Source organism: Cimex lectularius, unplaced genomic scaffold, assembly GCF_000648675.2.
Source record: "Cimex lectularius strain Harlan isolate CLEC.00 unplaced genomic scaffold, Clec_2.1 scaffold61, whole genome shotgun sequence".
Classification (NCBI taxonomy): Eukaryota; Metazoa; Arthropoda; class Insecta; order Hemiptera; family Cimicidae; genus Cimex; species Cimex lectularius.
Window position 1 is genome coordinate 1,860,229 of NW_019392650.1, and position 27,873 is coordinate 1,888,101.

At 37.5% G+C, this 27,873-nt stretch overlaps 1 protein-coding gene across 1 annotated transcript in view; it reads left to right on the forward strand.

The window, feature by feature from the left end:
- The window catches only part of LOC106672668 (allatostatins), a 135,291-nt gene that overhangs the window by 11,350 nt on the left and 96,068 nt on the right, over positions 1-27,873 (forward strand). The window contains exon 2 of the mRNA XM_014404269.2: positions 7,082-7,138. Within this exon, the coding sequence (XP_014259755.1) occupies positions 7,082-7,138 (57 nt within the window). The remainder of the gene's footprint in view (positions 1-7,081; positions 7,139-27,873) is intronic.

Consider the following 27,873-nt stretch of genomic DNA (forward strand, 5'->3'; position numbering starts at 1 on the left):
TTTATAAAGAGCGACACGAATTACGAAACATCAATAATTGAAAAAGTCGAACAACTTTCCAAAGGACAAGTTCGAAATTTGAAGTTTGAGGAAGGTAAAATTCTCTTTATAGCGAATCGTTACAATTGATTTTACCCTCAGAGTTTTTGTCCGTAATTGGCTTGCAGTTTTATTTTATTTGGCCTTTACCCTGTTCAATTTGAATCCCCCTTCGACGATTCGATTTGTGAGCCCCGACATAACAAACTCCAATCCTTTGGTTGTCATTATTTCAGATGTTCGTTTCTATTAGAGGATAACTACTATATCTATGACCTTTAGAATATAACAAAAAGATACCGTTACAAATCATGATTAAAAAAAGGAAACTTTGGGGAGGTAACCCTTTATTATGTAGCGGGTTTCTTGGAGAAACCGGGACATCCACTTTCGATATTTAGGTGCCAGTACAGCAGAATATACGAGTGACTTCGGACACGGGCGCTATCGCTGGGAATAAGCTTTAGCGAAGCCTTAGGAATGGCAGGGAAGAGAGTGGGAAATGTACTCGGAGATAGATAACCTGCTGTACTTGTCCGGGAAATCTCGCCTTATTAGCCAAGTTGTCTACTCCGCCAAATCCACTGAGCTTCTTGGAAATGAGATCGAGGTACGCCGTTTTTCGACATGTCTCCACAGACCCACAGCACTGTATTGTTTACACCGCGGAATTCCGTTTACTCCGTAATTACTCCGTAACTCCGTTTACCTGGTCTTCACCGACTCCCTCAGCGTGGTTACTGCTTTCTGTGAGAGGTCCTCTGTCGACCCTCTCGTTGTACTCTTGTTGGAGAAATACCATGAACGGTGGTTGCTTTGGGTACCCGGACACATAGTTCTGGAGGGTATTGAAAGCGGACGACGCGATAAAGCCAGAAACACACTTACCCGATGATACGCCATGCGACGCTACCCGATGCTACCCGACGCAAATCCAAATTCCGATTTTCCATAAGGTTGCATTACCCCCGTGCACATCTACCCGATGCTATGCCACGCTAACCTACCCGACGCTCTGAGATCCCCACTGTCCAGATTTTCGTCGGGTCGCATCGAGTACAGTCGAAGACAAAAGAACCGGACACTCATATTTTTATTCAAACTACATGTATTATTGTCGTTATATTAATTACAACATACTTATTTTAATATAAACCAAATTAACTGTGATTAAAAATTAATTAGTTTTTATTTAAAAAATTAATTTTAATGGTTTGGTAGAAAATTAATCAAAACACCGGAATACGATTTTTTGATATAATGAATTTAACTAACAATTTATTGTACTCGCTTCGGCGGTACATATACTAAAATTGGAACAATTTATTACACGGTTTTGCTCATAAAATTTAATTAACAATTTATTTCATAGTTTTGCTCGTAAAATTACACCATTTTGTAATGTCGGGTAGCATCAGAACAGGACACTCATATTTTTTGTAGTTTATTTCAAACTAAGTACATGTAATTTTGTCGTTATATTAATTACAACATGTTATTTTAATGTAAACCAAATTAAACGAGATCAAAAATGCATAAGTTTTTATAAACATTGTTTAATTATGATGGTTAGGAGTAACTTTATTTAAAACAATTAAGTTTAACAAACAATTTATTAGATGGTTGTGCTCATAAAATTTAACTAACAATTTATTACAAGGTTTTGCTCAAAATAGTGCATTAAGAACAAAAGATGCGTTGCGATTGTGATAGTGATTATTGTGATAAACGCTGTGGACTGTACGCGACGTGTGCTTGCGTCGGATAGATGTGCACACCCCACCAAAACGTGGCAAGGCGTCGGGTAGCATCGGGTAAGTGTGTTCCTGGCTTCAGGCCAGGCGTCCCATCCTCCGGACTTAACCACCGCCCCCTGACGCTAAAAATGCAATAAAACACAAGACTAAATGAAAGTAGCAGCGTCGGTTGGCCCGATCATCAATCACCAATCAAGAGCATTGTCGATAGGCGGCCTTTGGAGGACCTGACTCGTAGAAGAACTGTCATCCTGACCTTATTAAAAATAGGCGATGTGAGCTTGATGCATAGGCACTTACTTCTGAGTCAAAGCTCGCGTATGTGTACGGCATGCAGAGAACGTTCCTCGATGTGTCTCACCTAATTGAAGGTGGCCTTCAATCTCCTAGTGTTTCCCCCTTTCAGTCTAAACACAATTTGACCCTATAAAACTAGCCTAATTTAATGGGTTTTTGGAGCACTTCATTACTCCGCCACAAACACATTAGCACCCACACACCCAATCATTCTAATAAATACTTCAATTCATTCGGGACGATAAAATAACTAACCTAGTTTGGTGAGGATCTCCTTAAAACTAAAAGAAGGATCCAGCAAAATGTCCATCACCTCACCGTACTCCTTCCAATCACGCCAATTAATACATTCATATGGTTTAAACTTTCAAACAATTAAGCTCATCAGCCAATCACACTCCGCGTACCCAATACACTAATTAATCTAACTTGTCCGACGGGCCTGTGGAGTACTTTATATTTCTCAACAAACCCACTCGTTTACTCACTCACACTAATGATTATATTCATTCTAGATGAGAAAAACCGAAAAAGAATATTCGCCGGATAAAATAACTAACCTAGTTTGGTGGGCCTTTGGGATATTCTTTATCCTTCCCCAAACTCACTCGTTCACTCAAACACCTACGCTAATAAATACATTCATTCGACATGAGAAAAAACGAAATTTTGGGTTCGATTCCCACCGTCGCCCCTCGCCCTTTTTTCCCGATAACCCCCAATTTGAACAACATATATAAGAGATTCGTCATGGCTAATATGCTAAGATCATAAGGCCAATTAAAAAAAAAAAAAAAAAAAAAAAAAAAATTAAGTAGAATTAATCTTTTGAACTATTCAATTAATTAAGGTTTTAAGTTGAGATAAAAAAGTCAGTGTCATGAGCGGGATTCGAACCCACGACCTTCGGCTTGATACGCCCCTACTTGAAGTCACGATAGCTCATGTGGTAGAGTATCAAGCCGAAGGCCGTGGGTTCGAATCCCGCTCGCGACACTGATTTTTTTATCTCAACTTAAAACCTTAATTAATTGAATGTTATTAATTGGTCAAGTGGACCACGAAAAATAGTGAACTTTTGAACTATTTATTTAAGATGTTATGTTTTGCAAAATGAAAATTAATCAACATGGTGCCTTTAATGATGAATATTGTTAAGTAATATTCTATTTATATTACCTAATTTATTATACCCAATTTTGCCAAATTACTTCTTTCAATTGATTATTCTTTTTATGTAAGGTCTTGGTTGAGATGAAAATAATTCATAAGTAATTAAAAATATCTATTATTCCAATTACCTATTGAAATAACAAATAACAGCAAGATTTAATTATCCATTAAAATTTTATTTCGTTGTTTTATTCCTCCTTTGCTTTCTTATTTATTTATTAGTTGAACATTTATTGAGGTCTTCCGGAACGTCGCTATATGAGGAAGTACAGATTTTTAAAATTTATTTTTCATTAATTTATTAAATATTTTTATTTAAATCCGGAGATAGTCTAGAAATTGCAAAAAGTCACTTGTTTATGATTAATAAATGCTTAAGTTCAAAGTTTAAATGAAGAATGATTTAGTTAATTCTTCCAATAATATTTTTAATTTAATTTTTGATAAACGCGATTGAGCAAAGGAAAGGTAGTTAATTGGGAATTAACATTTTAACCTTTGATGAGTGAAAAAATCCCTTTTTAACCCAAAAAGAATCAAGCGATGAAATCATTTTGGATCATGCACAAGAATTGTGTTACTATTTAATCTACATTTGGGGTTATCACAATATTAAATATGAAAAAAATGTAATAAAACGATATATTTGCTGTTGAATGTGAATCCATGCTCAAATAAATTATTAGTAATTAATTGTCAACAGTAAGTGGGTAGCTACCTACTAGTGGACGATGTTGAGGCAGAGTGTCAAAAGCTTGAGACAATATATCATCGTCTCCTCTGACCTAGATTAGAGTTTTAAAAAAAAGGCTGCCTACGTATTGAATAAAAATTTACAATGCGTAAAAGATTGATTTTATATTGTTACCCTTAAAAACGATTTGTTAACAAAACAGGAAAACGAATGTATTGGCATAAAAGTTCCATTGAAGCTTTTTATAATCTTTTTAGTTACTTGATGAATATTACTTGATTTACTTTTCCGATTATCTACGTGAGAAATTAATTTTTTTGCTCGATATGAGATGAAAAATACCGTACGAATTATTCACATGACAGATATTTTCGTCGTTTTTTCCCCTACGAAATTTCTCCTTAAAAAGTCAGTTGGACTTTTTCGATTTCAACCTATGTCAGAAACAATTTTGAACTTCGAGATATCTTGCAGATAACGTGGCCTTAATTTCTGAGAGAATGTAATGCCACTACCTACATATTCGTTTATTTATACTCTCATGATTTTTTTTTTTTGGTTTGGAAAGTTATTGATCTATTGTGGAACCCCTGTAAATTGGAAAGCGCACATATTTCTAAGCACTTTTCTCGGGGCCACTTTGCGCATCTCTTTTGGTGTGAGAATTGCCTTAGCGAAGTGGCTGTACCGTAACTGGGCTAATACTTCACATTCACAAAGGACTGTGCCACTGTCTCTGGTTCCCTCTAACGGAATGGTGATGTTTCTCTCTGCTTTGCCCATCTCATTTAGGTGGCAGTTGAAAGGGCCGGTATAGAAATCTATGATTTTCTTCAAATCCTGGCTGCTGAGAGAGAGGAGTTCCTTCTAGTAGCTTCCTCGTACCAGTGTTTTTGTCCAGTGCTAGAGTTTTTCCTTTTCCATTATTCCAGTTCCAACTTAAGCACACACCACCTAGTAGTGGTTCTGGTTCCATGGGCTTGAGGGTTGTTCTATCTTTGCTTGTTCCTCAGCCTGTTAATTTCCTTCTAAACTTTTATGTACCTGGCCCAGTTTAAAGTAAAGTTTTTGTGTTTTCCTAGAGCCATTGAGGCCATCCCAGTCAAGTTTAGAGCTGAAAGCATACGCATTTAGTCCGGGCCGTCTGAGAGTATGTAACTCTGTGCATCTTTCATATTTTCCTTTATTAACGCTTGCGAACAGAGTTGTATTGCATAAACATCAGCTTGGAAAATTGCTGGGATTAGTCAAAGGGGCTTTGCTAGGGTATAGTTTGGCACTTTTAACTCTACACTTACTCCCTGTTCCATCTGCGATCCCTCTTTATACCATATTAAGGACCCTTCCTGAAACTTAGTGCTTCGTATCTTCTAAAGGTTTCTATTATCTATGACCACTTGGAAGGGCTTGTCAAAGTTGAATTTTTCTCTTGTCTTGTCAGGTACCGTTATAGCCATCTCATTTTTTTAATTCTCTGCAAAATTTTGTAATTGGTTCTCTTTCGATTTGTTGTACCCCATGAATCTATTGGCACTCTCAAAGCCACCATTTATTTTGATTTCAGGGGTTAGAAAGGGGTTTGATAAATGTAAATATCGAAGGTAAATATGTAAACATTACAAGGGTCAACAGACATGAATCCCATCTGCTGTTATAACATTTCAAAAAGCTCGTACTGTCACTTGTTCAATAGTCATATGAGAAATAAAATAACCCCCTGAAACTATACGAAATTGTAAGTTCTAGTAAATAAATTAATACAGTGTGAATTTTTTTTTTTAGGCTCGTTGTTTTATCACTGTGAAAAAGAAGGAAAGCGAAACATATAAATAATTTTGTTAACAATTACCTCGTATGTCCCCGAAAGCTCTTCGAAACGCGTACAATTGAAATCCTGACCGTGCTCCATTCTGCTCGATTCTGCCACCGAACAATTCCAATCATTTATTTCGGAAAGTATAAATTGAAGTAAAATAATTTTTTCTCCTAGAGAACGATAGTCAGAGTAGGCCGATCCTTGGCCTTTGAGACACTAAAAATAAAGCGGGGAACACTTACCCGATGCAACGCTATGCGACGCTACCGGATGCTACCCGACGCCTTGTCCCGTTTTGGTAGAGTTTGCACATCTATGCGACGTCAAGCGTACGCCACGTACAGTCACACAGCGTGTATCACAAATCAGTATCACAATCGCAACGCCTCTTTTGTTCTTAATGCACTGTTTTAAGAAAAACCATGTAATAAATTGTTTGTTAACCTTAATTGTTTTAAATAAAGTTATTCAGGTGTTTTGATAAATTTTCTTCCTAACCATCACAGCTAAATAATTTTTATAAAAACTCATGAATTTTTTATCTTAATTTGGTTTTCATTAAAATAGGAATGTTGTAATTAATATAAAGACAAAATTACATATACTTAGTTCGAAATAAACTGCAAAAAATATGTGTCCTGTTCTGAAGATACTCGACTAAAACGGTGTAATTTTTGTGAATAAAACCATGAAATAAATTGTTATTTAAATTTTATGAGTAAAACTGTGTAATAAATTGTTAGTTAAATTCATTATAACAAAAAAGGGTATTCTTGTGTTTTGATCAATTTTCTACCAAACGATTAAAATTAATTTTTTTAATAGAAACTAATGAATTTTTGATCTCGGTTAATTTGGTTTATATTACAATAAGAATGTTGTTAGTAATATAACGACAATAATACATGTAGTTTGAAATAAAAATATGAGTGACCGGTTCTTTTGTCTTCGACTGTACTCGATGCTACCCGACGACAATGTGGACAGTGGGGATCGCATAGCTTAGAGTAGGGTAGCGTTGCGTGGCATCGGGCAGGTGTGCACGGGGGTGATACAATCTTATGGAAAATTGGACTTTGGATTTGCGTCGGGCAGCATCGCGTAGCGTTGCATCGGGTAGGTGTGTTCCTAGCTTAAATCTAACGTTGTAAATTTACATTGTTTATCAGTCGGTTGAGATTGTCTGGCATACACGAGGAAATATGTATTTGTTTCAGTGTGCAAATATCACTCTATCAGAAACTATTTAATGTTCAAAATATTGATTGGATTGTAAGATGGTAAAGTAAAATATATTTTTTTCAGGAGGATTTTTCTCTTAACTATAGTTCTGGTGTCGTGGACGAGGAGCCAAGCTAAAACGTATGTACCTCAAACCATCAATAAATTATCAACCTAATAAAATAAGTGGGCCGTTGCATGTTTTATACTTTTTATAAATATTAGCAGCTTTATAATTTAATACTTTCAGGGCTGTCAGCGCGTTCAGTATTGAGAGCTGGGTATCGCCCTCATCCCTACCTCAACCCAAGTACTGAGAGCGTGATATCGCGCTCTACTCTCTTCACGTTTAGATTCAAGTTCGTTGAAGCAGTGTGCTGTTTAAGTTATTATTTTCAGCGCAAGTGAGAGTGGTAAATTTAGGAAACATAACACCGTTAACCGTTTTAACCAACATTTCCTCCAATGTGAATCTATAAGTGAAGCGACAAGAGTGCGATGTCACGCTCGCAGTACCTTACTAGTGGTATGATCGTGATGGCAGACTCTCAGTATGGAACTTGGAAGCAAGTGCGCGATATAACCGTCCTGAAAGGGTTAGGTAGTAAAAAGACCATATAATAGCTTTATTTTTGAGGAATATGACGGTTCAGGAAATATGATGATATGAAAATCAGACAACTGAAGAAGGAATGCTCTTGGGTGGGAATACAGGAAAATAAGTCAGGGTTGCAGGAAGGTCTGCCGACAGAGATAACATTCGGTTGGAAATTACTGTCGCCTGCCGGTAAATGGCAACCGATCGAGCGGTTCATTGTAGTGCCACAATCCCGACATATTTTTCTTATTCTCACTTATTCCGATTTATGTTCAATAACTCTTACCTTTTTCACTGTGGTTTTAAATCCAAGAAAATGAGTAAAGGAATGAGAGGAAGAGGGAGAAATCCCTATAAAATACCTCACACATTTCTCAACCTACGGATAAATCTAGCAATCGGCGGGGGGGATAACATGCGGTATCATCTTTATCCGTACTTATTGTTCATAAATAATGATAACCCGACGATAAGTTTTTCTTCTTCGGGCCTTCATCACTTTATAAACGCTTCCCCAGAGGGTGATAAATCCGCAGATTAAAACTTGAGACAATCGTTTCTCGTTTACCCAGGGTAGTTTTGTGTGTATTTGTGTTTACGAAATTAAAGATGAATCTAAACAAAATCATCTTTGAAACGTTGATCCTTCTGTCTGATGAAGACCTTCAGCATTGACAGGCTCGGCGATTTTAGTTTACATGAATGTTTTCTTACTCCACTTATAACTCTAAAAGTGGTTTTAACTTCTTCCAATTTCGGTCACAAGTCCGAAACTTTTATGATTTCGAAACGTTTCCTCCAGTTTAAATTGTCTTATTTTTTCTTGATTCTGATTGAGTAGTTAATAATGTAAAAACAAGTAGGGATTCGAACCCACGACCTCCGGCTTCATACCACTTGAGCTATCAGAGGAGCGTGTTCGAAAGTTGTAGGTTCGAATCCCGATCGTGAGACTTGCTTTTTCATCTCAATCAAGGCCTTAGATTAAAAGTATAATTAAGTAAAATAATTTGTACGGTAAATTATGACTGCTAAATGCATATATATACTAATATCAGTTCAAGATCAAAAACACTTTCCTATATGCATAAATCATGAAGTTTAGAATTAATATAAAAAGAGAATTTTTTGTTGATCGAAAGAATTATTCACCAATTAATTTTTATATTTCAATGAGCTAAATGTCATTTAATCGATTAAATCATAAAAATATTCAAATGCTGTTACGTTGGATATATATCATATAGATCCCACCAAAATTTCCTTTTATGAGACAGGCTGTGAAACTTTCTCGATGAGTTGGTTATTATTTATGTTGTATCGTATACAGGAAGAACGTTTAATATTCATCACGCACGTGCATGATTGAATTTAATGTTATGGCCAGAGCGGACGGAAAGGATCAACGCGTTTCATCCTTCCATCATACGGAGTACTCGCATACTGTTCTAGTTCAAACTACTTATGAACCAATATCAAAAAGTCGACGAAACGTAGGTTCCACATTTCAGAAAAGAAAAATTTTAACAACCCACCTAGCATCTTGTAATTTGAAAAATAACGTTTATTAAAATAAGACCAATAGGAAAAAGCTTATCGTTTTTTTATGACATTATTAATAAAAGAAAATTATCAGTGTCACCTTATCTAACTAGAAGGAGATCATCATTATGCGGAGAAAGGATTGTTGTTTCGTTAGCAAAACGTGAAGGTAATTGTCTCTGGGAGGACTGTATATCGTGTAAAGGATAGGATGCTCTCTTGTTGGACGTCAATCTGGATAGTTAGGGATATCAATGTACGTTGTCTAACAGTCAGACCAGTACGATTTTATGATTAATTAATAAACTGGGTAAGATACCATGTTTATTAACTAATAACTTGACTAAACTAAGGTAAGCAGGAGGTCCGGGTGTCAAATGCTGTCAAAGACTGAAAGGGAAGGAACACACAGGGAGACTGCTTCTGTTCAAAGGAATATGCAATGACGCCCACAACGTAATGACATTAATTTATTGTAGAGTTTAACATTAACCACTTCACTGCACCAGCATGAATCATGTGGCTTGAACCCTTGAATCGTCTGGTTAGGTGTTCGACGTCTAGGGTTGAGTTAACGGTGGAGGTCATTATTTCTGATGTACCAGGATTCATTGACTTCCTTTCCTATTAATCTTTCCTCTATTTTAAAATCTTTGTATGATTTGACGGTTGGCTTTGCTGGCATGAACCCAGATCTGGATGCCGTAAGTCCACATAGACTTGAGGACCTGTTGATTAAGGAATTTCAACGGGCAAAGGAGAACTTAATGTATTAACTAATTCATTTTCCGGAATTTGATGGTAAGCTCTATTGGGACATGGGTTTTCCATTGCAAGCGTGTATCTAATGTCATACCAAGGTTGTCTCATTGCCGTATGTAATTTCAAGACCGTTGCCCTTCGGCCGGATGTCACTGCCACCTATGAGGATGGGATAGTTATCCTAAACCTCGCGGTGGCGTATGAGACTGCGGACGCGTTGGACGCGGTGGTAGACCTCACGGCGGAGAAATATGGGTTACTGAGGGAAGTCCTCACGGAGCTGCACCAAGAACGCCACTTTGTGGCAGCTGGTGTGGTAGTGGGGGCTAGAGGATGCACACCCAGGCGTACAAAGTCGACGTTCCGAGAACTCGGCATAAAAGAATTGCCGAGGATGCTCCTCACCCTCTCCCTAACGGTCTTGAGGTTTTCGCTGTCCATTGCCTGCGACCACATGGATCGGGAGCGTAGCTTCTCAGCGCCCGTCCGGCGGCACCGGCTGTTGAGTGAGCCACCTAAAGCACCTACAACGGCGGACCTGGATTGCTGACGGGACACACGTTTGGACCCGAGGTGCGGATGAAGGAGGTCAGTAGGAGATCCGCACCTAGGGATGCGAAAACCGACAGAGGGCGGAAATAGGTTAAATTTTTAGTTTGATCAGGAAAAAGAATAAACTTGTATTGAATTTTCCGTTGGCGAAGTTCACGCGTAGCGATTTTAGAGTCAGGTAGTAGGTGCCTAATAGTTTGCTGCTTAGTTTCCTTATTATCCGGCTTATTCGTAGCTTTGGGCCACGACATGGTTCAACAAACGACTGGTTCTGTTCAAGGAAGGATGAAGTTACGGCCATGACGCGATTGATGGATCGTAAAGTGTAGAGAATCCAAACTGATGGAATAGTTGATCAGGTGCAGGCGTTTGGTAAGAGCTTATCTATAATTTTAATCATTAGGGCGGCAGGATGAAGGCAGATTGATTGAAAATAGCTTATGGAAAAAATGAATGGTGCGAAATTAACAATTTAAGAAGGTTTGCAATCTTTAGAGATAGACGAGTCACTGACTGCTGTATTCCGGTTCCACTGCTTATTTTCTTTTTCTAGTTAGGAGCAGTCTCAAGTTCTATGGAGTGAGAAGGTCGGAGGCAAACCCCTTGATTGTAATCTTAAAGTTAAACTTTTACTAAAGCAAGCTAAAAGTTATGTTGGATCAAATGGAAATTACTTTGGGATGAATGACAGACGTGTACCTTTCGCGGACCCTTTTCGGTCGCCAGTTACAGAATCGCATACTTTTATTTGGGACAATTTCAACTATTAAAATAATAAGGGATCAACATAGTGTCTCACTGAGATAACAAGTTTGATGGAAAGGTTTTTATTTTTATTTCTTTGTTTTAAATAAAAAACACAGGCTAAAAAGAAGAGGATGTCTTTCCTGTCTTGAATAAGGACCCAAGAAGTTGCTATAACTTTAACGATTAATACTTCCTTTCTAGAGGAACAGAAGATTATATTGGATTTGGTCAATATTGAAAGTTTAGTAGGACGTATACAGAATTGCTTAGTGATTTGAAATCGGCTTATCAAAAGCTTATCGTTTTATAGGCTTTAAGAAATTTACCTTACAATTGCGAACTTACCAGATTTTTCATTCGTAACATAACCCATAATTAATTGGATAATATTTAAACTTACACGGACTGAGTCAATTAGTAATAAAAATTTTGTCAAGACAAAAATTATACTGTCGGCATCTGTTTGGAGGCAGCTCTCTCAGAATTACAATTAGTGCATCTAGGTACGTTTCAGAAAGGAAAAGACTCGAAACAAACAAGAACTAAGGAGTAGAGCCGAATCATCAAATCATTTTCACCGTTAAGAAATTTACGACGAGCCAGTTGATGTCTATTCCTCTCAGATACTTTTACTACAACACGTTGGGTGCTTAAAGATAGGGGAGTGCTTTTAAGCATAAACCACAAGCCGATAACTCAGACAGTGATTAATGTTCATTAGGCAACTGTAAATCAAGAGACGACACATTCTGTCGTGTCAGTGTCCCATTCTTGTATTACTTTTTGGGATAAGCATTTTCATGGGATATTTACACTAAAATACTTACGGTTGGAATGCTAATGATGGCCGGATTGTTTTCCTGGATTGACATTAAATGGATTAGTTTAAGTGTTCGATTTCTAAAGATTACCACTATGTATATAATGTGGGATGTATAGGGGCCGACATGTAGCTGAGATCATTTAATAAATAACATTTATCAGACATTGTTGACACTACCAAATAGTACTCAATATTCCACAGGGTTATTGGAGATAAGTCGCTCAATCCACGCTAATATATATATAAGTGGGAAGTTTATGGGGCGACAAACAGCTGAGGTCATCGCCGGCCCTCTGCGTGTTTTCCAACTTTTTCTTTTCTTTCGCGCATATTTTGTTTTAAACTGCAGCCATTTGAGCGTCTCGATCTGGTTACTGACTTTCTGATTTCAGATATATACTACGTTGATATTCTAGAATGCTAGTCTCTCGTTTGTACCTCAGGTTGTCAAATACAGAATAAAAACAAAACATACAATACATATATATACATCACCACAAACATAGATGTCTGGTCACATTCATTCCCCCAGAGTATTCGATATTCCTCGGGGCGGGGTTATAAGCAACCCATTCCTTTCACGCTAATGAATTACTTTTACTCTCCAGACGTCAAACACTCACCCCAGAGTACTTGATATTCCTCGGGGCGGGGGATCCACGCTAATAAATTACATTCACACATTCATTCACTCTACCCCAGAGTACTTGATATTTCTCGGGGTAATTGGAGCTAAACCGCATTGACCACGCTAATAAATAACATTCACACACCAGGCTTCGTTCATACTACCCCAGGGTATTTTATATTCCTACGAGTAATTGGGTATAAGTCAGCCTATTCACGCTAACAAATTATAATCACACATTCATCCACTCTACCCCAGATTACTCGATATTCCTCAGGACGGAGTTAAACAACCCTTCCCTTTCACGCTAATAAATTCATTCTAATAAATTAACATAAACCAAAACAGACAACACAAATGAAGGTCCGATAATGGGAGTATTCACGATGTTTGTAGGATGTTAACTCGTGTGAACTCGAACAGAGAAACGTCCAGTAAGATCGTGAACGCCCCCATGTTAAACCTTAATTTTTCTCCAATGCTGCGCGTGGCGGTTGGTAAAACCAAAAATAAAGCTATGACTTTCCTTGAAGGCTTGTTGTTGTTTCTTTTGATTTTCTTTCGTGTTAAATCGTAAGATGCCAAAAATTAATGCTGACATACCTAACTTGTTTCCTAACTTCTAACAGCCTACAACTTTATAGGATATGGGATGTATCTATTATTAATGAGAGTATAGGGACAGGTAAGAAATTAACAAAAGAAATATATTGGTCTGATTTAATTAATGCGTATTTGAGAATAAAAAACAGCTGTTAAATTCATGGCTGCCATGTTGGTTACCTACGCCCTAACGGATAGTAATGTGACCCACATTTTCGACCTAACTGCTAACTTCACTAGTTTTCGTGGTCCGCTTGACTAATTAATATCTTTCAATTAATTAAGGTTTTTAGTCGAGGTAAAAAAGTCAGTGTCACGAGCGGGATTCGAACCCACGACCTTCGGCTAGATACACCGCTACTCTACCACTTGAGCTATCATGACCTCGATCCACTCGGACACAAACTTCCCTTCTCAAAATTAAAAGGTGAGGTTGAGATGGGAAGTTAGTGTCCAAGTGGATTGAGGTCACTAGGCTTAAGTGGTAGAGTAGCGGCATATCTAGCCGAAGGTCTTGGGTTCGAATCCCGCTCTTAACACTGACTTTTTCACCTCTACTAAAAACCTTAACTAACTGCTAACATTGGCCCTGGCCTGCGAGCAATGTTAACTAGCTAATTCTTACAAGTCTACGTCGTCATTTTTCTCGATCTAACAGGGCCGAACAGAGTTAACAGGGTTAACACAAAGATCGTGAATACTCCTTATATATCAAAATATTGTTAATAAACGTGAAGCCTTCTACAATTGAAAATGTGCTCGCCCGTTATTTTAGTATTGCCAAACTGTTACCTACGCAGTTCCTTTTCGGCAGGAAGGTGCCTGTTTTCTTGTTTGACCTAAGCGCAGTCTTGTCAGTACGGCCTTTGACTTTTTCGACTCACTAATATTTTTTAAACGACTTCTTCAACATACGAATAACTATATTTTTTAATTTATTCATTGTTGTTGATATTATTAATAAATGTATTATTCAATGGATATTAAAGAATGTAAATCAACCAAATTGGTGGTTCGTTGATAAGGCTGTCAGATGTGACCGAAATACAACCATTTCATTGATTTATCATTGCCCTAGTGAATTTTTAAAAAAGTAAATACAATCAAGCAACAGGTTGGCTATTGGTTGGAATAACAATCGCGACCAATTCACCGTCCTTCCACTTAACAGTAACAATCCAACTCAGCAAGTTTAAGCAACAGGTGTCCTCGCGTGTAGTGTAATGCTGGAAATTACGACGTTCTAACTGGTTTTCCTGACAGCTTCCGTAAAATACGATAACAAACTTTTGAATTAACATACGGAAAACAAGTTGTAACAATTACTTCGGCCATTGGAGATGCGTTCACTTCAATTTTTATGGGAGTTACGGTGGACATGATTGCCAATCAAGTTTTAAACTTGAGTATTTCAACTGGAAATTGTAGAATAACTAATGGTAGATATTTATAGGCTAAATACATAATAGAAAACATTTATTTGATTTTTTATCACATTACAGGCAACTCTCAGTATTACAATATTATATATTTCCTGACCGGTTCTCCGAGCTCTGACTAGTAAAAGACGTGTTTTTTACAATAATTTACAATTCAATCTACGAACCTCTCATATCTAAACCACACATACCTCCAAGCCACAAATCCACTTATAGACATCCTTCTCCCAGTAATGTCTGAAGTCCCTTAAAGACTTCTATTAAAACACCTAATACCCAGCCTAAATTTACATAATATTATTCTTCACGCCAATTTGCTTTCCGTCCTCGTCATTCCACCATTTAGGAATGTTTCAGGGTTGTTGACACTATCCTCTGCTTTTGAGAACAGACAGTACAGCTCGACCGCATTCTCAGACATGTCCCTATCTTTTGACAGGGCTGGCTCTGGGGAGTTCTCTTCAAACTGAAGCACTTCTTACCCACTTATTAACAAATTCTAAGATCGTAAAAGATCGTTGCTTCGGAGTCAAGACCGATCCAGGTTGCCGTCCCACAAGGGAGCATTTTTGGTCCCGTCCTATACATCCTTATTTGTGCACGAATGCTAAGCCTTTCGCGTCCCGCCCCACTCGGCCCTTTTTTTCACTAAACCTCACCAGACGCCCCGCAAGTGTTTGAAGAGCTGCAAAAGCTTCTTTTTTATGGTACTCCGGCCAACCCTCTGCTTCACAATCTTGCCCTCTTGATGCTGTTTGGAAGAGTCTTGATAGGAAAACTACGATTTGGAGAGCTTTCCTTCTTGGGTCGACCGGTCTGGACCAGAACGCAGGCATCATCCACTTATTTCTCCTCTCGAAAAGGTAAGAACTTTATTCCCTTTCCCCTTTGCTTTCTGAAGTTATTCCCTACTCTTTTTGTTCTTCGCACTTGAAGTAATTTCCACTTAGTTTCCCTTTTCTCGTTTTCACTATATTTATTAATTTATTTCTCTTCCCTTTTTTTATTATGTGCAAACAATCCTAATACGATCATCACCACCTGCGCAGACGATACCGCAATTTTGTCCTCTAACTCGAATCCTATCTAAGCTACCTGCAACATCCAAGAACTCCTTCAGCTTATCGAAGACTGAAAAGCAGAAATCCGTCTTGACAGCAACGACTAAACTAAACTTATACAAGTTTTTACTTTCGATATACGGAGTGGAATTGTCGGGTTCTGCAAAGCCATCCAACTTCCTGCGCATCCAATCCGTCCAATCAGTCTTCAGGGAAATCTTCAACGCATCTTACTACGTCACTAACCTCACTGTCCACAACGACTTCAACATTCCTTTATTCTTTTTGCCATCAAACTGATCTGTTCCCGATTCCAAAAGTGCCTATTGGTCGAGCCCCTCGTAGTACGCCGGCTTTTAACGGTCATATATTTTAGCCTAAAAGTAAAAANTGCGCGGACGATACCGCAATTTTGTCCTCTAACTCGAATCCTATCTAAGCTACCTGCAACATCCAAGAACTCCTTCAGCTTATCGAAGACTGAAAAGCGCAGAAATCCGCCTTGTCAGCAAACACTAAACTAAACTTATACAAGATTTTACTTCGACCACTTTCGATATACGGAGTGGAATTGTGGGGTTCTGCAAAGCCATCCAACTTCCTGCGCATCCAATCCTTCCAATCAGTCTTCAGAGAAATCTTCAAGGCTCCTTATTATGTCACTAACCTCACTGTCCACAACGACTTCAACATTTCTTTATTCCTTTTGCCATCAAACTGATCTGTTCCCGATTCCAAAAGTGCATATTGGTCGAGCCCTTTCCCGACAACCCGCCGCGTGGAGATCCTACAAAATCATGTGATAGGTCATTATTAGGTTAGTGAGCACTATAAATGATATAAAGGATGGGGCCAAGAATGTTTCTTTGTAGTACGCCTTTAACGGTCATATATTTTAGCCTAAAAGTAAAAAAAAGAAGCTTTTTCCTTGATACTTCACTCTGAAGCACCGATCAGGATGCGTTGGTGCGAGACGTTATAAAAAGCTTAAGCTACATCCAAAAACCCAAGGAATACACGCCCTGGTAGAATTCCGGTTTGTATCGGTCTGATTACCGAAAACTCTTTGTAGGACATCTCTGAAACCTTTTTTGGAACATGAAATGATAATGATGGAAGCCGAATCTGTGAGAGGGAATGGTCTAGTTGTATATGGAATTGGTACTAAGCGTTTTAAAAAGTGCTGATAGCTGATGTAATCAAAAATATTTCGTTTGTGCTAGCTAAAATTAATTGTGAATAAAAAAGAACGGTACAAAATTTTAAAAACAATATAGAAAAAATGACTTACGTTTCAAAGGCATGTATGAAGTTCAATTGCCTTTGTGCAATTTGCACATTTCGCTACAAAGCACTCCTCGCGTACGTGTTGCTTGGCGCCTATGGTTTTGTTCTGTCATAATCTAAATGATCACATACGTAACAAAAATCCCCATTGTTATGAGGCAGTCATTACATCACAGTGAAATATAACTCGTTCGTTTCCATTTGTAAATGATCGTTTCTATTTCATAATAAAAAGGTGGGTTTCGCCTAATTCACAAACATTCAATTTTACAAATTATACGACGTAGCTAATATATTAATTTTGGGTCAATCAAGGTGGAATTTTTTTTCAATCTACCATCTTTGTGTTCTCCGTAGATCAAACTTTGAAGGTGATCCAGTAAATAAATACATTTTACGAGCCATTAAATCATTTTGTTTGCGAGACAATGAACCAACAGGCTTAGAAATTGAGAACGCGTTAATCCTGATGATTAATTATGTTTTATTGTTTTGAACAATTTTGTATTGCATTCTGTTGAAAATAATTTATTTTAAAAAGTTACTTGTTTGGTTTCTACTTCGAAAATCTTCTTTTCACTTTTCTTGAACCGTCTTCAATCATTCTTTGAAGAAAACGGTATGTTATCAGAATTTCAGGCTACTATCAAGCCAAATTACTGTTCTATCGATTATATTTTTGTATTAATCAATCTCAATAAAGTTAGGTTTATTTCAAAAAGGGAAAAATGTTGCCTCGTTGCCCCTCACCCTATTCAACTTAGGCGTTTCCTAAAACTTTATGAACATTTTATTATTCACATTATTTCACTTGCAGTATCTTCAGTTGGGTCAGATAACGTTTCTAAACCTCTTAAAACACGTGCTGGCGTGAAACGGGGATGCGTATTGAGTCCCATCCTTTTCTCTTCATTTCATGACGATCTATGTGTTGTGATGGATGGTGGAGTGAGCTTGGAGATATTAAAATCAAAATCTTACAGAATGGAACCATGCGGTTCTGACAAGACACACAGCATACAGAGCGCTTGGCTACTACGTAATTAAATTTTTAGGTTAAACAGTTTATTTAAATACATAGGGCAATTATTACTCATATCATCCGTCAACAACCAAATTCAAAGTACTTAATACTTACTAAAATCATTATTTTATTTATACCATTAATGGCATTATTTCTCTATCTTTTTTTATATTTTGTTTAACAAGTAACTATATGAAAGATTGCCCGATTGATTGAAAGCTTCCATCGTGTTATTTCATTATGCCAACGTCCTAAAAGCTTTTCGGCCTTTGATCGAAGCATCCCATCAGATGTTTCCTTCTTAGATTGATCTAAAAGCTTTGTTGTTTAAAAATATTTTTGACCAACATGAAATTCTGTGTGACACTATTTTCATTGTCTAATTAAAAAACATTTGTTATTACATTTATAAATTCGAACCGCATTTCCTATTGGTATTTTGTTGTGTGTTAGGTTATGCTGTGCTTGGCGCGTTTGACCGTTTCTTTTGATTTAAAGAAAATTTAAAAAAAATGGCTGATTAAACATTGCTTAAGATGGCAACCTAACTTCATCCTTCTTGAGCATGCACTTCGGATCCTTCTTCCTTCCTCTGTTTGCGTTTTTTAAGGAAATCATAAAAAATAATAAGAAACCGATACTGGACAATTGTGGTTGACAACTGATATAAATGAGTTGTTGTAAAGGGACAATTTTTTCTTTTTCTTTTTTGATACCATCATCATCTGTTGTTAACAATATTGTAATGTAACATGGATTAAAGTTTGGAGTGTTTGTTTAGTTCTTGTCTTTTGAGCTGTGTATGTGATTTCCATGAAATTCATTTGTCAATGTAGCCCAAGGTATCAGACATGGTGGGAGAGGGATACTTTTGTAGGAGATGGGAGCAGTGGTTATTCTCCGAGGGGTGAAAAAGTTAATATATTTGCACGTGTTTTGTCGTACTCCAGCGCTTGAACACTGTTCAAGGGATGTGACATGGGCTTGCACTACACTACCGGTATCTAATTGAGTTTTATAAGAGCAAAGGATAGCAATATTATTCTAGTAGTATGAATAGTTTCAGAAAGGATAGGAATGACTGCGGTGTATACTGTATTTAGGATGGGTCGTAAAGTACTACCTTGTAGTATCCTTTCATCTGTGTGATAGCCCGCTGATAGAGAAAGGACAGTAAGAACCGTCGGTTAGCTATGTTTTTAGGATCAGGTAGGAGCTGACCTTTTGCTCAAGAGTGGTAGCCATGATGTCTACAACGCGATGGTACTGCTGAGCAACGGAATGAGAGCGACTGAATTCAAACTGTTGGTCAGGGATAAGGTTACAAGAAAGAAGGTTGGGGAGAATACGTTTAAAGAGTTTTTCTAAGATTTTGCCCATTGGAGGCAACAGACTAATTGGACGGCAGGATGATGGAAGGTTTAAGAATTAATTCAGACAAGGGAAAATATTGATTGAGATGGGAAGTATGCTGTTCTAAGGACATCATACAACGAAGAATTTTGCGGTGATCAGGTAGAACCGGGAACTTTATTTAGTCGTACGGCCCATGAATGGGGTACTTCATTGGGTGTGAATGGTTTTATTGTGAGTAGGTAAAACGGAGAGTTCTCTTAAGCTCCTTGNTCCTGGCTTAAGAATACACTGGAGCCCTCCTTTCGCTCAAGAACGATGTTGTTGTACACAACGCGATGGCACATCAGATAGAATTATTTTAAACTTCATTTGGATGGATAGTTTTTGTTTAGCTATCCAACCAGAGTAAAGGCAAAGAAAAATTGTAACACTTCTTGCGGGGCGATTTATAGATTCGTCGTTCTTCAGACAGACAGCAAGTATACCCGTTCCATATTCCTTCTAAAATACACTGACAGGCACAAAATCCCACCCAATTGATTTTTTTTTCATTTTCTCGACAAAATAAAATTCTTTCCTTAATTTGTCTAATTGTTTTTACCAATAAATATTTGTTTATGTTATGTTTTAAATTAGGAATATCAATTGGAGGCAATCACACTTAATCCTTAAACCAAAACAAAAAGAAAGGTTTTTCAATGTTTCCTTTTTACGAAATTTAAAATGTTTATTCTGTCTCATTTGAATTTTAAAGCAATAAACTGTTTAGTTTTCATCTTTGTTTTCTTAATTTCAATTTTTAAACTTAAAAATGTCACTTAGTGCTCAGGAAGTTGCGGGTGGTGTGGCAGTTATTGATGATGAATGTTCCATCAGGTATGAGGTTATTGCCATCGGAGTTCCCTACGAAACACTGCGAAACGTCGTTAGACGTTTTCGAGAAACTGGGTCCTACCATAGAAGGCCCAGTTTTGGACGCCCTAGGGTAACAAAACCACAGGATGACCGTTTTTTTGACTTTGTGATCTTGAAAATTCTCGTCGTGAAGGATGGGCCAACCTCCAGCAAAGAGACATTTCCAGACTTGTGGAGTGTATGCCGAGGCGTGTTCGAGATGTAATTAAGGCAAGAAGAGGAAATACGCAATATTGAAATTTTAATTAAAAATCGAAAACAAATTTTATCTGTCCGTTTTTTTTCCTTAGCAATTTTCAGTTTTTTTTTACTTTGTAAGACAATCTCAATTATTAAACGTTAAAAAACGTGAAACATTGATTAATATTTAAAAATATATAAAAATTAAATTATATTACAAATGGGCGGGATTTTTTGCCTGTCAATGTATTTTTTTTCCTGGNTTTTTACGTGATTTTTTTTATTAAGATAAAGTTGGGTAATAAATTTTGTCCATGACTAAATTATCTAAATTATCTTTCTTTAATTATGTAATTAAAGAAAAGGGTAGAATCGCTAGAAAGGTGATGAAATGAGGAAGTTGTTGCGAAAGTTGCCAAGCTCTACCGTAAACCAAAGAGGTTGCAAATTTAGTATTTTTACCAATTTTAAATTTACCCGTTTTTGAAAGTTTTGTTTTGTTTAAAAACAAATTCAATTGAAAGGTGAAAAGTTCTAAAGGGGGGGCCTTATTAAATGCTCGTTGCAGTGCTTTTTTAGCATTTCCCCAAAAATGAATAGTTCAAGAGCTGCGAGTAGATTTATGAGGAAAACAAAAGATAGTTGAGAAAAAACAAAATAATTTCCATTATATTTCGTGGCCAGATTGACCAAATAACTTCTTTCAATTAATTAATAGTTATGTAAGGTATTGGTTGAGCTAAAAAAGTCAGTGTCACAAGCGGGATTCGAACCCACGACCTTCGGTTAAATACGCCGCTGCTCTACCACTTGAGCTATTGTGACTTCGATCCACTCGGACAAAATAATATGTTGAATATCGGCGAAAGGTTTGAGTATCGGACCATGGTTTATATAAACTTATTTTTCGCATTTGAGGTGTCGTTGCACCTGACAAGCTTTGCACGAGTAATGAATCACCCTGTAATACAAAAAATTAAAAAAAAAATTATTAAAGTACAGTCAGGCAAGAACTAGCAGGAAGTAGAACTCAACCTAAAAAATGAATCGCCTACTCAATATCAAAGTAGACAAATTCTCGATAACATTACATGTAGAATGTCATATTTAGCAATCCAATTAATTCAATGAAGAAAGGGCTCTTCTCAGATTGGTGCAAATGAGGTTTCTCTGAATCGTATTGATTGTACAATATGTAGGTATATGTCCTCATTTAGACTAAAGGTTAAGAGGATTGTAACATTACCGCAAGGTTCAAATCTTAATCTTCTCAAGGGTGATTCAAATGTCAACGTCCTGGTAACCTAACAAACATCAAATACGTTCAATGTATGATGTATTGATGGATGATGAATATGAATACTCGGAAGTTGGGTTTTTCCCCGAGCACTATTGTCTTCTAGCTTTGTACTTTCCTAGTTCCTTAGTTCAAAGCCATTCATTCGATTATTTTCATATGGAGTATCATTATCCATCCCTAATTTTCCTAAGGAGTAATAGGTCGATTGTCTGACGTTGTTACAATTTCCCGTGGTTTTCTTTGTAACCCAGGTTCTCCATTATATGGGTAGCTGTTTCTTCTTTTTCATTTACACCTACAACCAGAAACATTGAATATACTCTGTTATGTACATGTTTTATTAGATGACCGGTAGTGCTATCACTCCTCTGAGTTTAGCCCTCTCTAACAATCTGTCACTCTTGGTGTTTTCTAGGTCTAGCACCTCTAGGGGTTTATCTTTTTTATATGCATTCTCTGGTGGATGTTTCTAAGATTTTGTTATCCCAAGAATAGATTCGGGGATATGGCCTTGCAGAACCTCCTCTGGCCAGTTTGTCTGCGTTTTACTTATCCAAAATTCCTTTGTGCCCTGGTACGCAACATATTGGAGGTTATTGTATTGTTACTGTACTTTCCTAGCATCTTAGTTCAGTGCAATCGACTTGATCCTTCTCTTAGGGAATACTAGGATATTGACGTATGGCCATAATGTTCATCTTGGTTTTAACATGCTTTGATTACTGAATAAAGAAATAAATTTCTTTTGTTTAAAACTGTTCTGCAACTTTGTGCAGCATCTTTTCTTAATTTGCTACAAAATGTATCAATATCTGGCTCAAACTGTCAAATTCGTCCATCAAAGCCACAAGAAAAAAAAATTCTATAAAAAGATCCAATTTCCTAATAAATTTATCAATAATTTCTTTTTATATTTTAAAAAAACTTAAGGGGGTATGGATCAACAAACATTTTGGATAATCCTTTCCCCATCAAATATTCTATTTCCTTATCAGGTCCGCAGCAATCAAATTATGTTCAAATATAGTCAAAAGTGCTCTTAAACCTTCCATTTAAATATTCAAATACTGTCAGTAATTAAATCCTTTTTATTCGTTTCTTTTGTTGATTCAGGCGATATATACAAATTTTGTCATTTCGTGTTAGAAAAATTAATTTTGTCAAAAAAATATACTAACGTAAAAGAAGACAAAAGAACATTAATAACGGTTAGTGTTAAAAGGATATTCCAACTCATTTCTGATGATGGGGTTCACATGATACAGTGTTGTTTTTGCTAAAAGCCGGAAAATCTCTGAATTTCCACTGGAAGAATCGGCCTGATGTGACTGTACAAGCCCACTTCATCAACCGATCCATTTACAGAGGACCTCATAAAATAGTTAATGACCCCACTTCAAACCTTTATAATAGACAGTAAACTTTGTCTGATGCCATTCGATTTAACCACAAGTATTATACGTATGAAATTTGGCTCGAAATTGAACTAGTTGGGAATTACTCGGTTGATTTCCTGTACTTGTTTTACTTTGCGGCTTTAAAAGAAATGATTACATATAGTGTCTTACAAATTTTTATGAAATCCAATCACATTTAACAGCAAAATTGACACCTTTTTTTTTTTTTACAAAAAAACGATCCGAGCTGTTCAATATATTGTATCCTGCGTAGATTGGAAAAGTTGATAAAATAAGCAAAGCAAAAATAATAAAATCGATGAATAACCAATGTTTTCTAAGTTGTCACATTTTGTTTTTATGGTCTCAATAGTTACGTAATCGAGAAGGGAGTGGGACAGGGTTGTATTCTACTACCCTTGCAATTTAACTTACACTCGGAAGATATATTTAAAAAAACCGTCAACGATTTCCATAGAAAGGATGTCCGGATCAATGGGATTTACCTGAATAACATACAAAGTAGTCATGTGCAGTCAACATAAATGACCTACATTGTATGATGAACTGCATTGCTCAGCAGAGTGAAACCTATTGCCTAACGCTTCCAAAACCAAAGTGATTGCGTTCTTAAACAAGAAAATAGAAACAAATCTATTGGTGAATGGAGAGCGAGTGGAACAAGTGACCTGGGTGCCCTGATAATGAACAGTGCCTAAGCCTTCGCACCAACAGAGGGCACGTTCCGTTCGTTCTGGCAATAAACATGTGCACTGGCTGTTTCTGCCACTCTATATGCTTCCAAAGTCTGCAGTGTCTAGTCCTACTATTATTCTAGTCCTAGTACCTAGATTTAGTAGTTCTGCCCTTCGTACCAACAGAGGGCACGTTCCGTTCGTCCTGGCAATAAACATGTGCATTGACTGTTTCTGCCACTCTATATGCTTCCAGAGTCTGCAGTGTCCAGTCCTACTATCATTCTAGTCCTAGTACCTAGATTTAGTAGTTCTGCCCTTCGTACCAACAGAGGGCACGTTCCGTTCGTCCTGGCAATAAACATGTGCATTGACTGTTTCTGCCACTCTATATGCTTCCAGAGTCTGCAGTGTCCTACTATCATTCTAGTCCTAGTACCTAGATTTAGTAGTTCTGCCCTTCGTACCAACAGAGGGCACGTTCCGTTCGTCCTGGCAATAAACATGTGCATTGGCTGTTTCTGCCACTCTATATGCTTCCAAAGTCTGCAGTGTCCAGTTCTACTATTATTCTAGTCCTAGTACCTAGATTTAGTAGTTCTGCCCTTTGTACCAACAGAGGGCACGTTCCGTTCGTCCTGGCAATAAACATGTGCACTGGCGGTTTCTGCCACTCTATATGCTTCCAAAGTCTGCAGTGTCCAGTTCTACTATTATTCTAGTCCTAGTACCTAGATTTAGTAGTTCTGCCCTTCGCACCAACAGAAGGCACGTTCCGTTCGTCCTGGCAAAAAACATGTGCACTGGCTGTTTCTGCCACTCTATATGCTTCCAGAGTCTGCAGCGTCCAGTCCTACTATCATTCTAGTCCTAGTACCTAGATTTAGTAGTTCTGCCGTTAATTTCTACTACGGTCCTTTGACGAACTCTCATGCTTTTGTCATGGGCTACATTCCCATTGTCTGTCGGATGTTTCGGCAGTACAAGTACAGCCAACAGGTGTCCTCATCGCACTTTCCTTAGCCAATTTATAGGCCAATTTATTTATAGACCTCTTCTTTGCCCCTCTGCCCTGTGTGCCCTGGTACTCACACAAGGTCTGGATTTAGGGGTCATGGCATCAACAGGTAATTTCAGTAGCCTCAGGACCCTGCCTGAAACTCTCCCCGAAGAGTCCTCCTCCGAAACAAAACCCCTCACAATATTTCTAAACAATACCCCAAAACCGTCTTTGTATGCTGTTTCGGCTTCTATATTGACTCATGTCTAACCTGGAATCGACCACCTCTTCCGAATGATTAAAATGAAACAAGGATTTATGAGTGATCGTTTTTATACTTTTAAAAGTTGTATACACATACAAACCATTGATAAGTAAGTATTGGCATATAGACGATATGATATTATCAATGATCAATTCAAATATGGTAAACGATACAATAATCTAGACGGGTTTTGTTGTTAGGTTGAGATTTTTTTAATAACAGAGAGACGTTCTTTCAAGTTGTTTTTATTGATCAATGTACTGTACTAACCAACAAGAAACTCTATCTAATTGTGACATAGAGTATAAAACACGCATAAATCTAGCGATGTTGGAACATTTGACATCGACCTGTATATTTTTCGAAAACATTCAAAAAATTAGTAGATTTTAGGTGTTTTGTAAAGAATAAATTATAATTGTTATGCAATATTCTATACGTTATAATCCCTATCGTATTATATCAGAATTTGAGTAAAATTCGGCTTACTCATAAATCGTGGGTAAAAGGAGCAACGCAGCTCATGTTCCATATTGTGCGAAGATTGCAAAACCTTATCTCCATCCCACTCCGCTCGTTTAATAGCACAGGACGACGTCAACATGCCTGACATGCGGCAATTGTTGCAAAGAGTTATTTTCACTGCTAGCAATTTGTTGTCTACGCTAAATTTGAATTTCTCGTAAGTTCCTAGTGGGCAAATGGAGTACTGTAAGATATAATAAAGCTCATATTTTGTTGACTCAATTTTGTGAAGATATTGTCTGGACCACAATTTAGAGGGGGTGGTTAAACCGACTGGTTCAATGATGACGTTAGGAGATATCGAATATCATGAAAGGTTAGCAAAAAGTACCTAATACTTACCACATAAGAACAATTGCTTCTGGAACAAAGTCCTATCCTCAGATGAGAGTAAATATATTAACTTTTAACTCAAATATCTAGGGTGGGGAGGGAAAAGGCTGATGAGGTGTCTAAGCCCGGGATTTAACCTTCGGGGTCCAGCTCCCTGAAACTAAAAATCCAATAAAATACATGGTTTAAAGGCAGCGTCGGTGCGCCGGTTCGGCAGAGAAGCTTTCTGGAAGTGCGATTTTTTGGCTACATAAAAGTACTTACATTTTCAGAGAATTTATTTAATTTTGTAGAATATTATACTCCGAAGAGGACTCGCGTTTATTAAAGTTATATTTTTATTCCAAACATGTGGATTTGCAACTTAACGGTTTCATCATAGAAAAATAGTAAGCCTGTACAACTGCAATTTATTAGTGTGAATTGAGAGGCTTATCTCCATATAATCATAAATATCGAGTACTCTGTGATAGTGTGAACGAAGTCTGGTATTTGGGAATGTATTTAATTTATTAGCGCGAATCGTGCGCTGATAGGTTCTCCGTCGACCCTGTCCTTGTATTCTTATTGGAGAAATACCATGAACTGGAGCGTATCAGCAAAACCGTTTTCCGGACGGTAAGAAAAGTTGGACGAAGCGCCCAAGGCCAGGACGTCCCAGTTTAACCACCTCGATCTGGCTCTCTGACTCTAAAAATGCATTAAAAACATGATTAAAAGAAAGTGGCAGCGTCGGAAGGCAAGACTGGCAGAGAAGCAAGGAAGGAATGCGACCCAATATGAGAATTGTGCTTGAGCACTGCAGCGAGTATTTGGTTCACCTGCGCCGATTGGTGGAGGAAATAGGGCTTTTTGTTGTATCTAGTTCTGATAGTTTTATTTCCCTAGCGCGTGTTGAAAGTGAATGTATTTATTGGCGTGAATATGTAGTGTGGGACGGATGATGGCGGAATATTGAGTACCTCTAAATTTTTATATATTTGTCGAAGGAAAACCTGGTGAGAAAGTCCGGCATGTAGAAACAGATTGCTTGATATGTTCTGCTTAATTGAAGGGGGTCATTCCTTGGCTCCATATAGAGAGCGTGTAGAATGTTTGAGTACGTCAAAACGTCTTTAGCCCCCCCCCTTTTGGTTTTTGGAGGAGGCAGGGCTGTTTTATTGTCTTGATTTTATTGATAGAACTTGGAAGATTACTCGTTTGTGTTTCCTTTTGAGAATATTATGAGTGAAAGTATTTATTGCGATAAATGAATAGTGTGAGAGGGCCGATAGTAAAATATTGACCATCGACCGTGAATTACGTGTGGAGGATGATGGATGTCTATCTAAGTACTCCACCAGCCTAACTGTGTAAATGGTATGTCAAGAGGAAAAAATGTTTAAGAGCGAGAGGGGGCTTGGATTTGGGAACTGTCTGCGTTGGGACTGAAGTGACTTAGCTGTTGGTAGCCCTTAGAACCCAACTCCGCTGCTAGACAAATACCTTTAAAAGGGCAGTTCTATGGCTAATGCTTTACTAGTTGCTTGGCTATCCGAGCATAGGAGGTTTTTTTTCCAGTTAACCTCCTCTAAGACACTGACTTTGATCCATTTCAGCTTGAACACCGAGATATATTTCCATAATGAGTTTAATTGCTCATGCTTTGAGCTTGTATAGAAAACGCCTGATACATTCCTTCATTTGTTTTGGAGCTATCTGTATACCATATCATTGTATCTGATTTCCTCCTGAATACTTCTTCTCCTTTGTAGCCAGGGATCATGTAGTTCCCCCTTTCTAAGAATGATTTGATTGAGTTGTTTGAACGAAGTGTTTAGTTACCACCCAGTTTGATTGTTCTT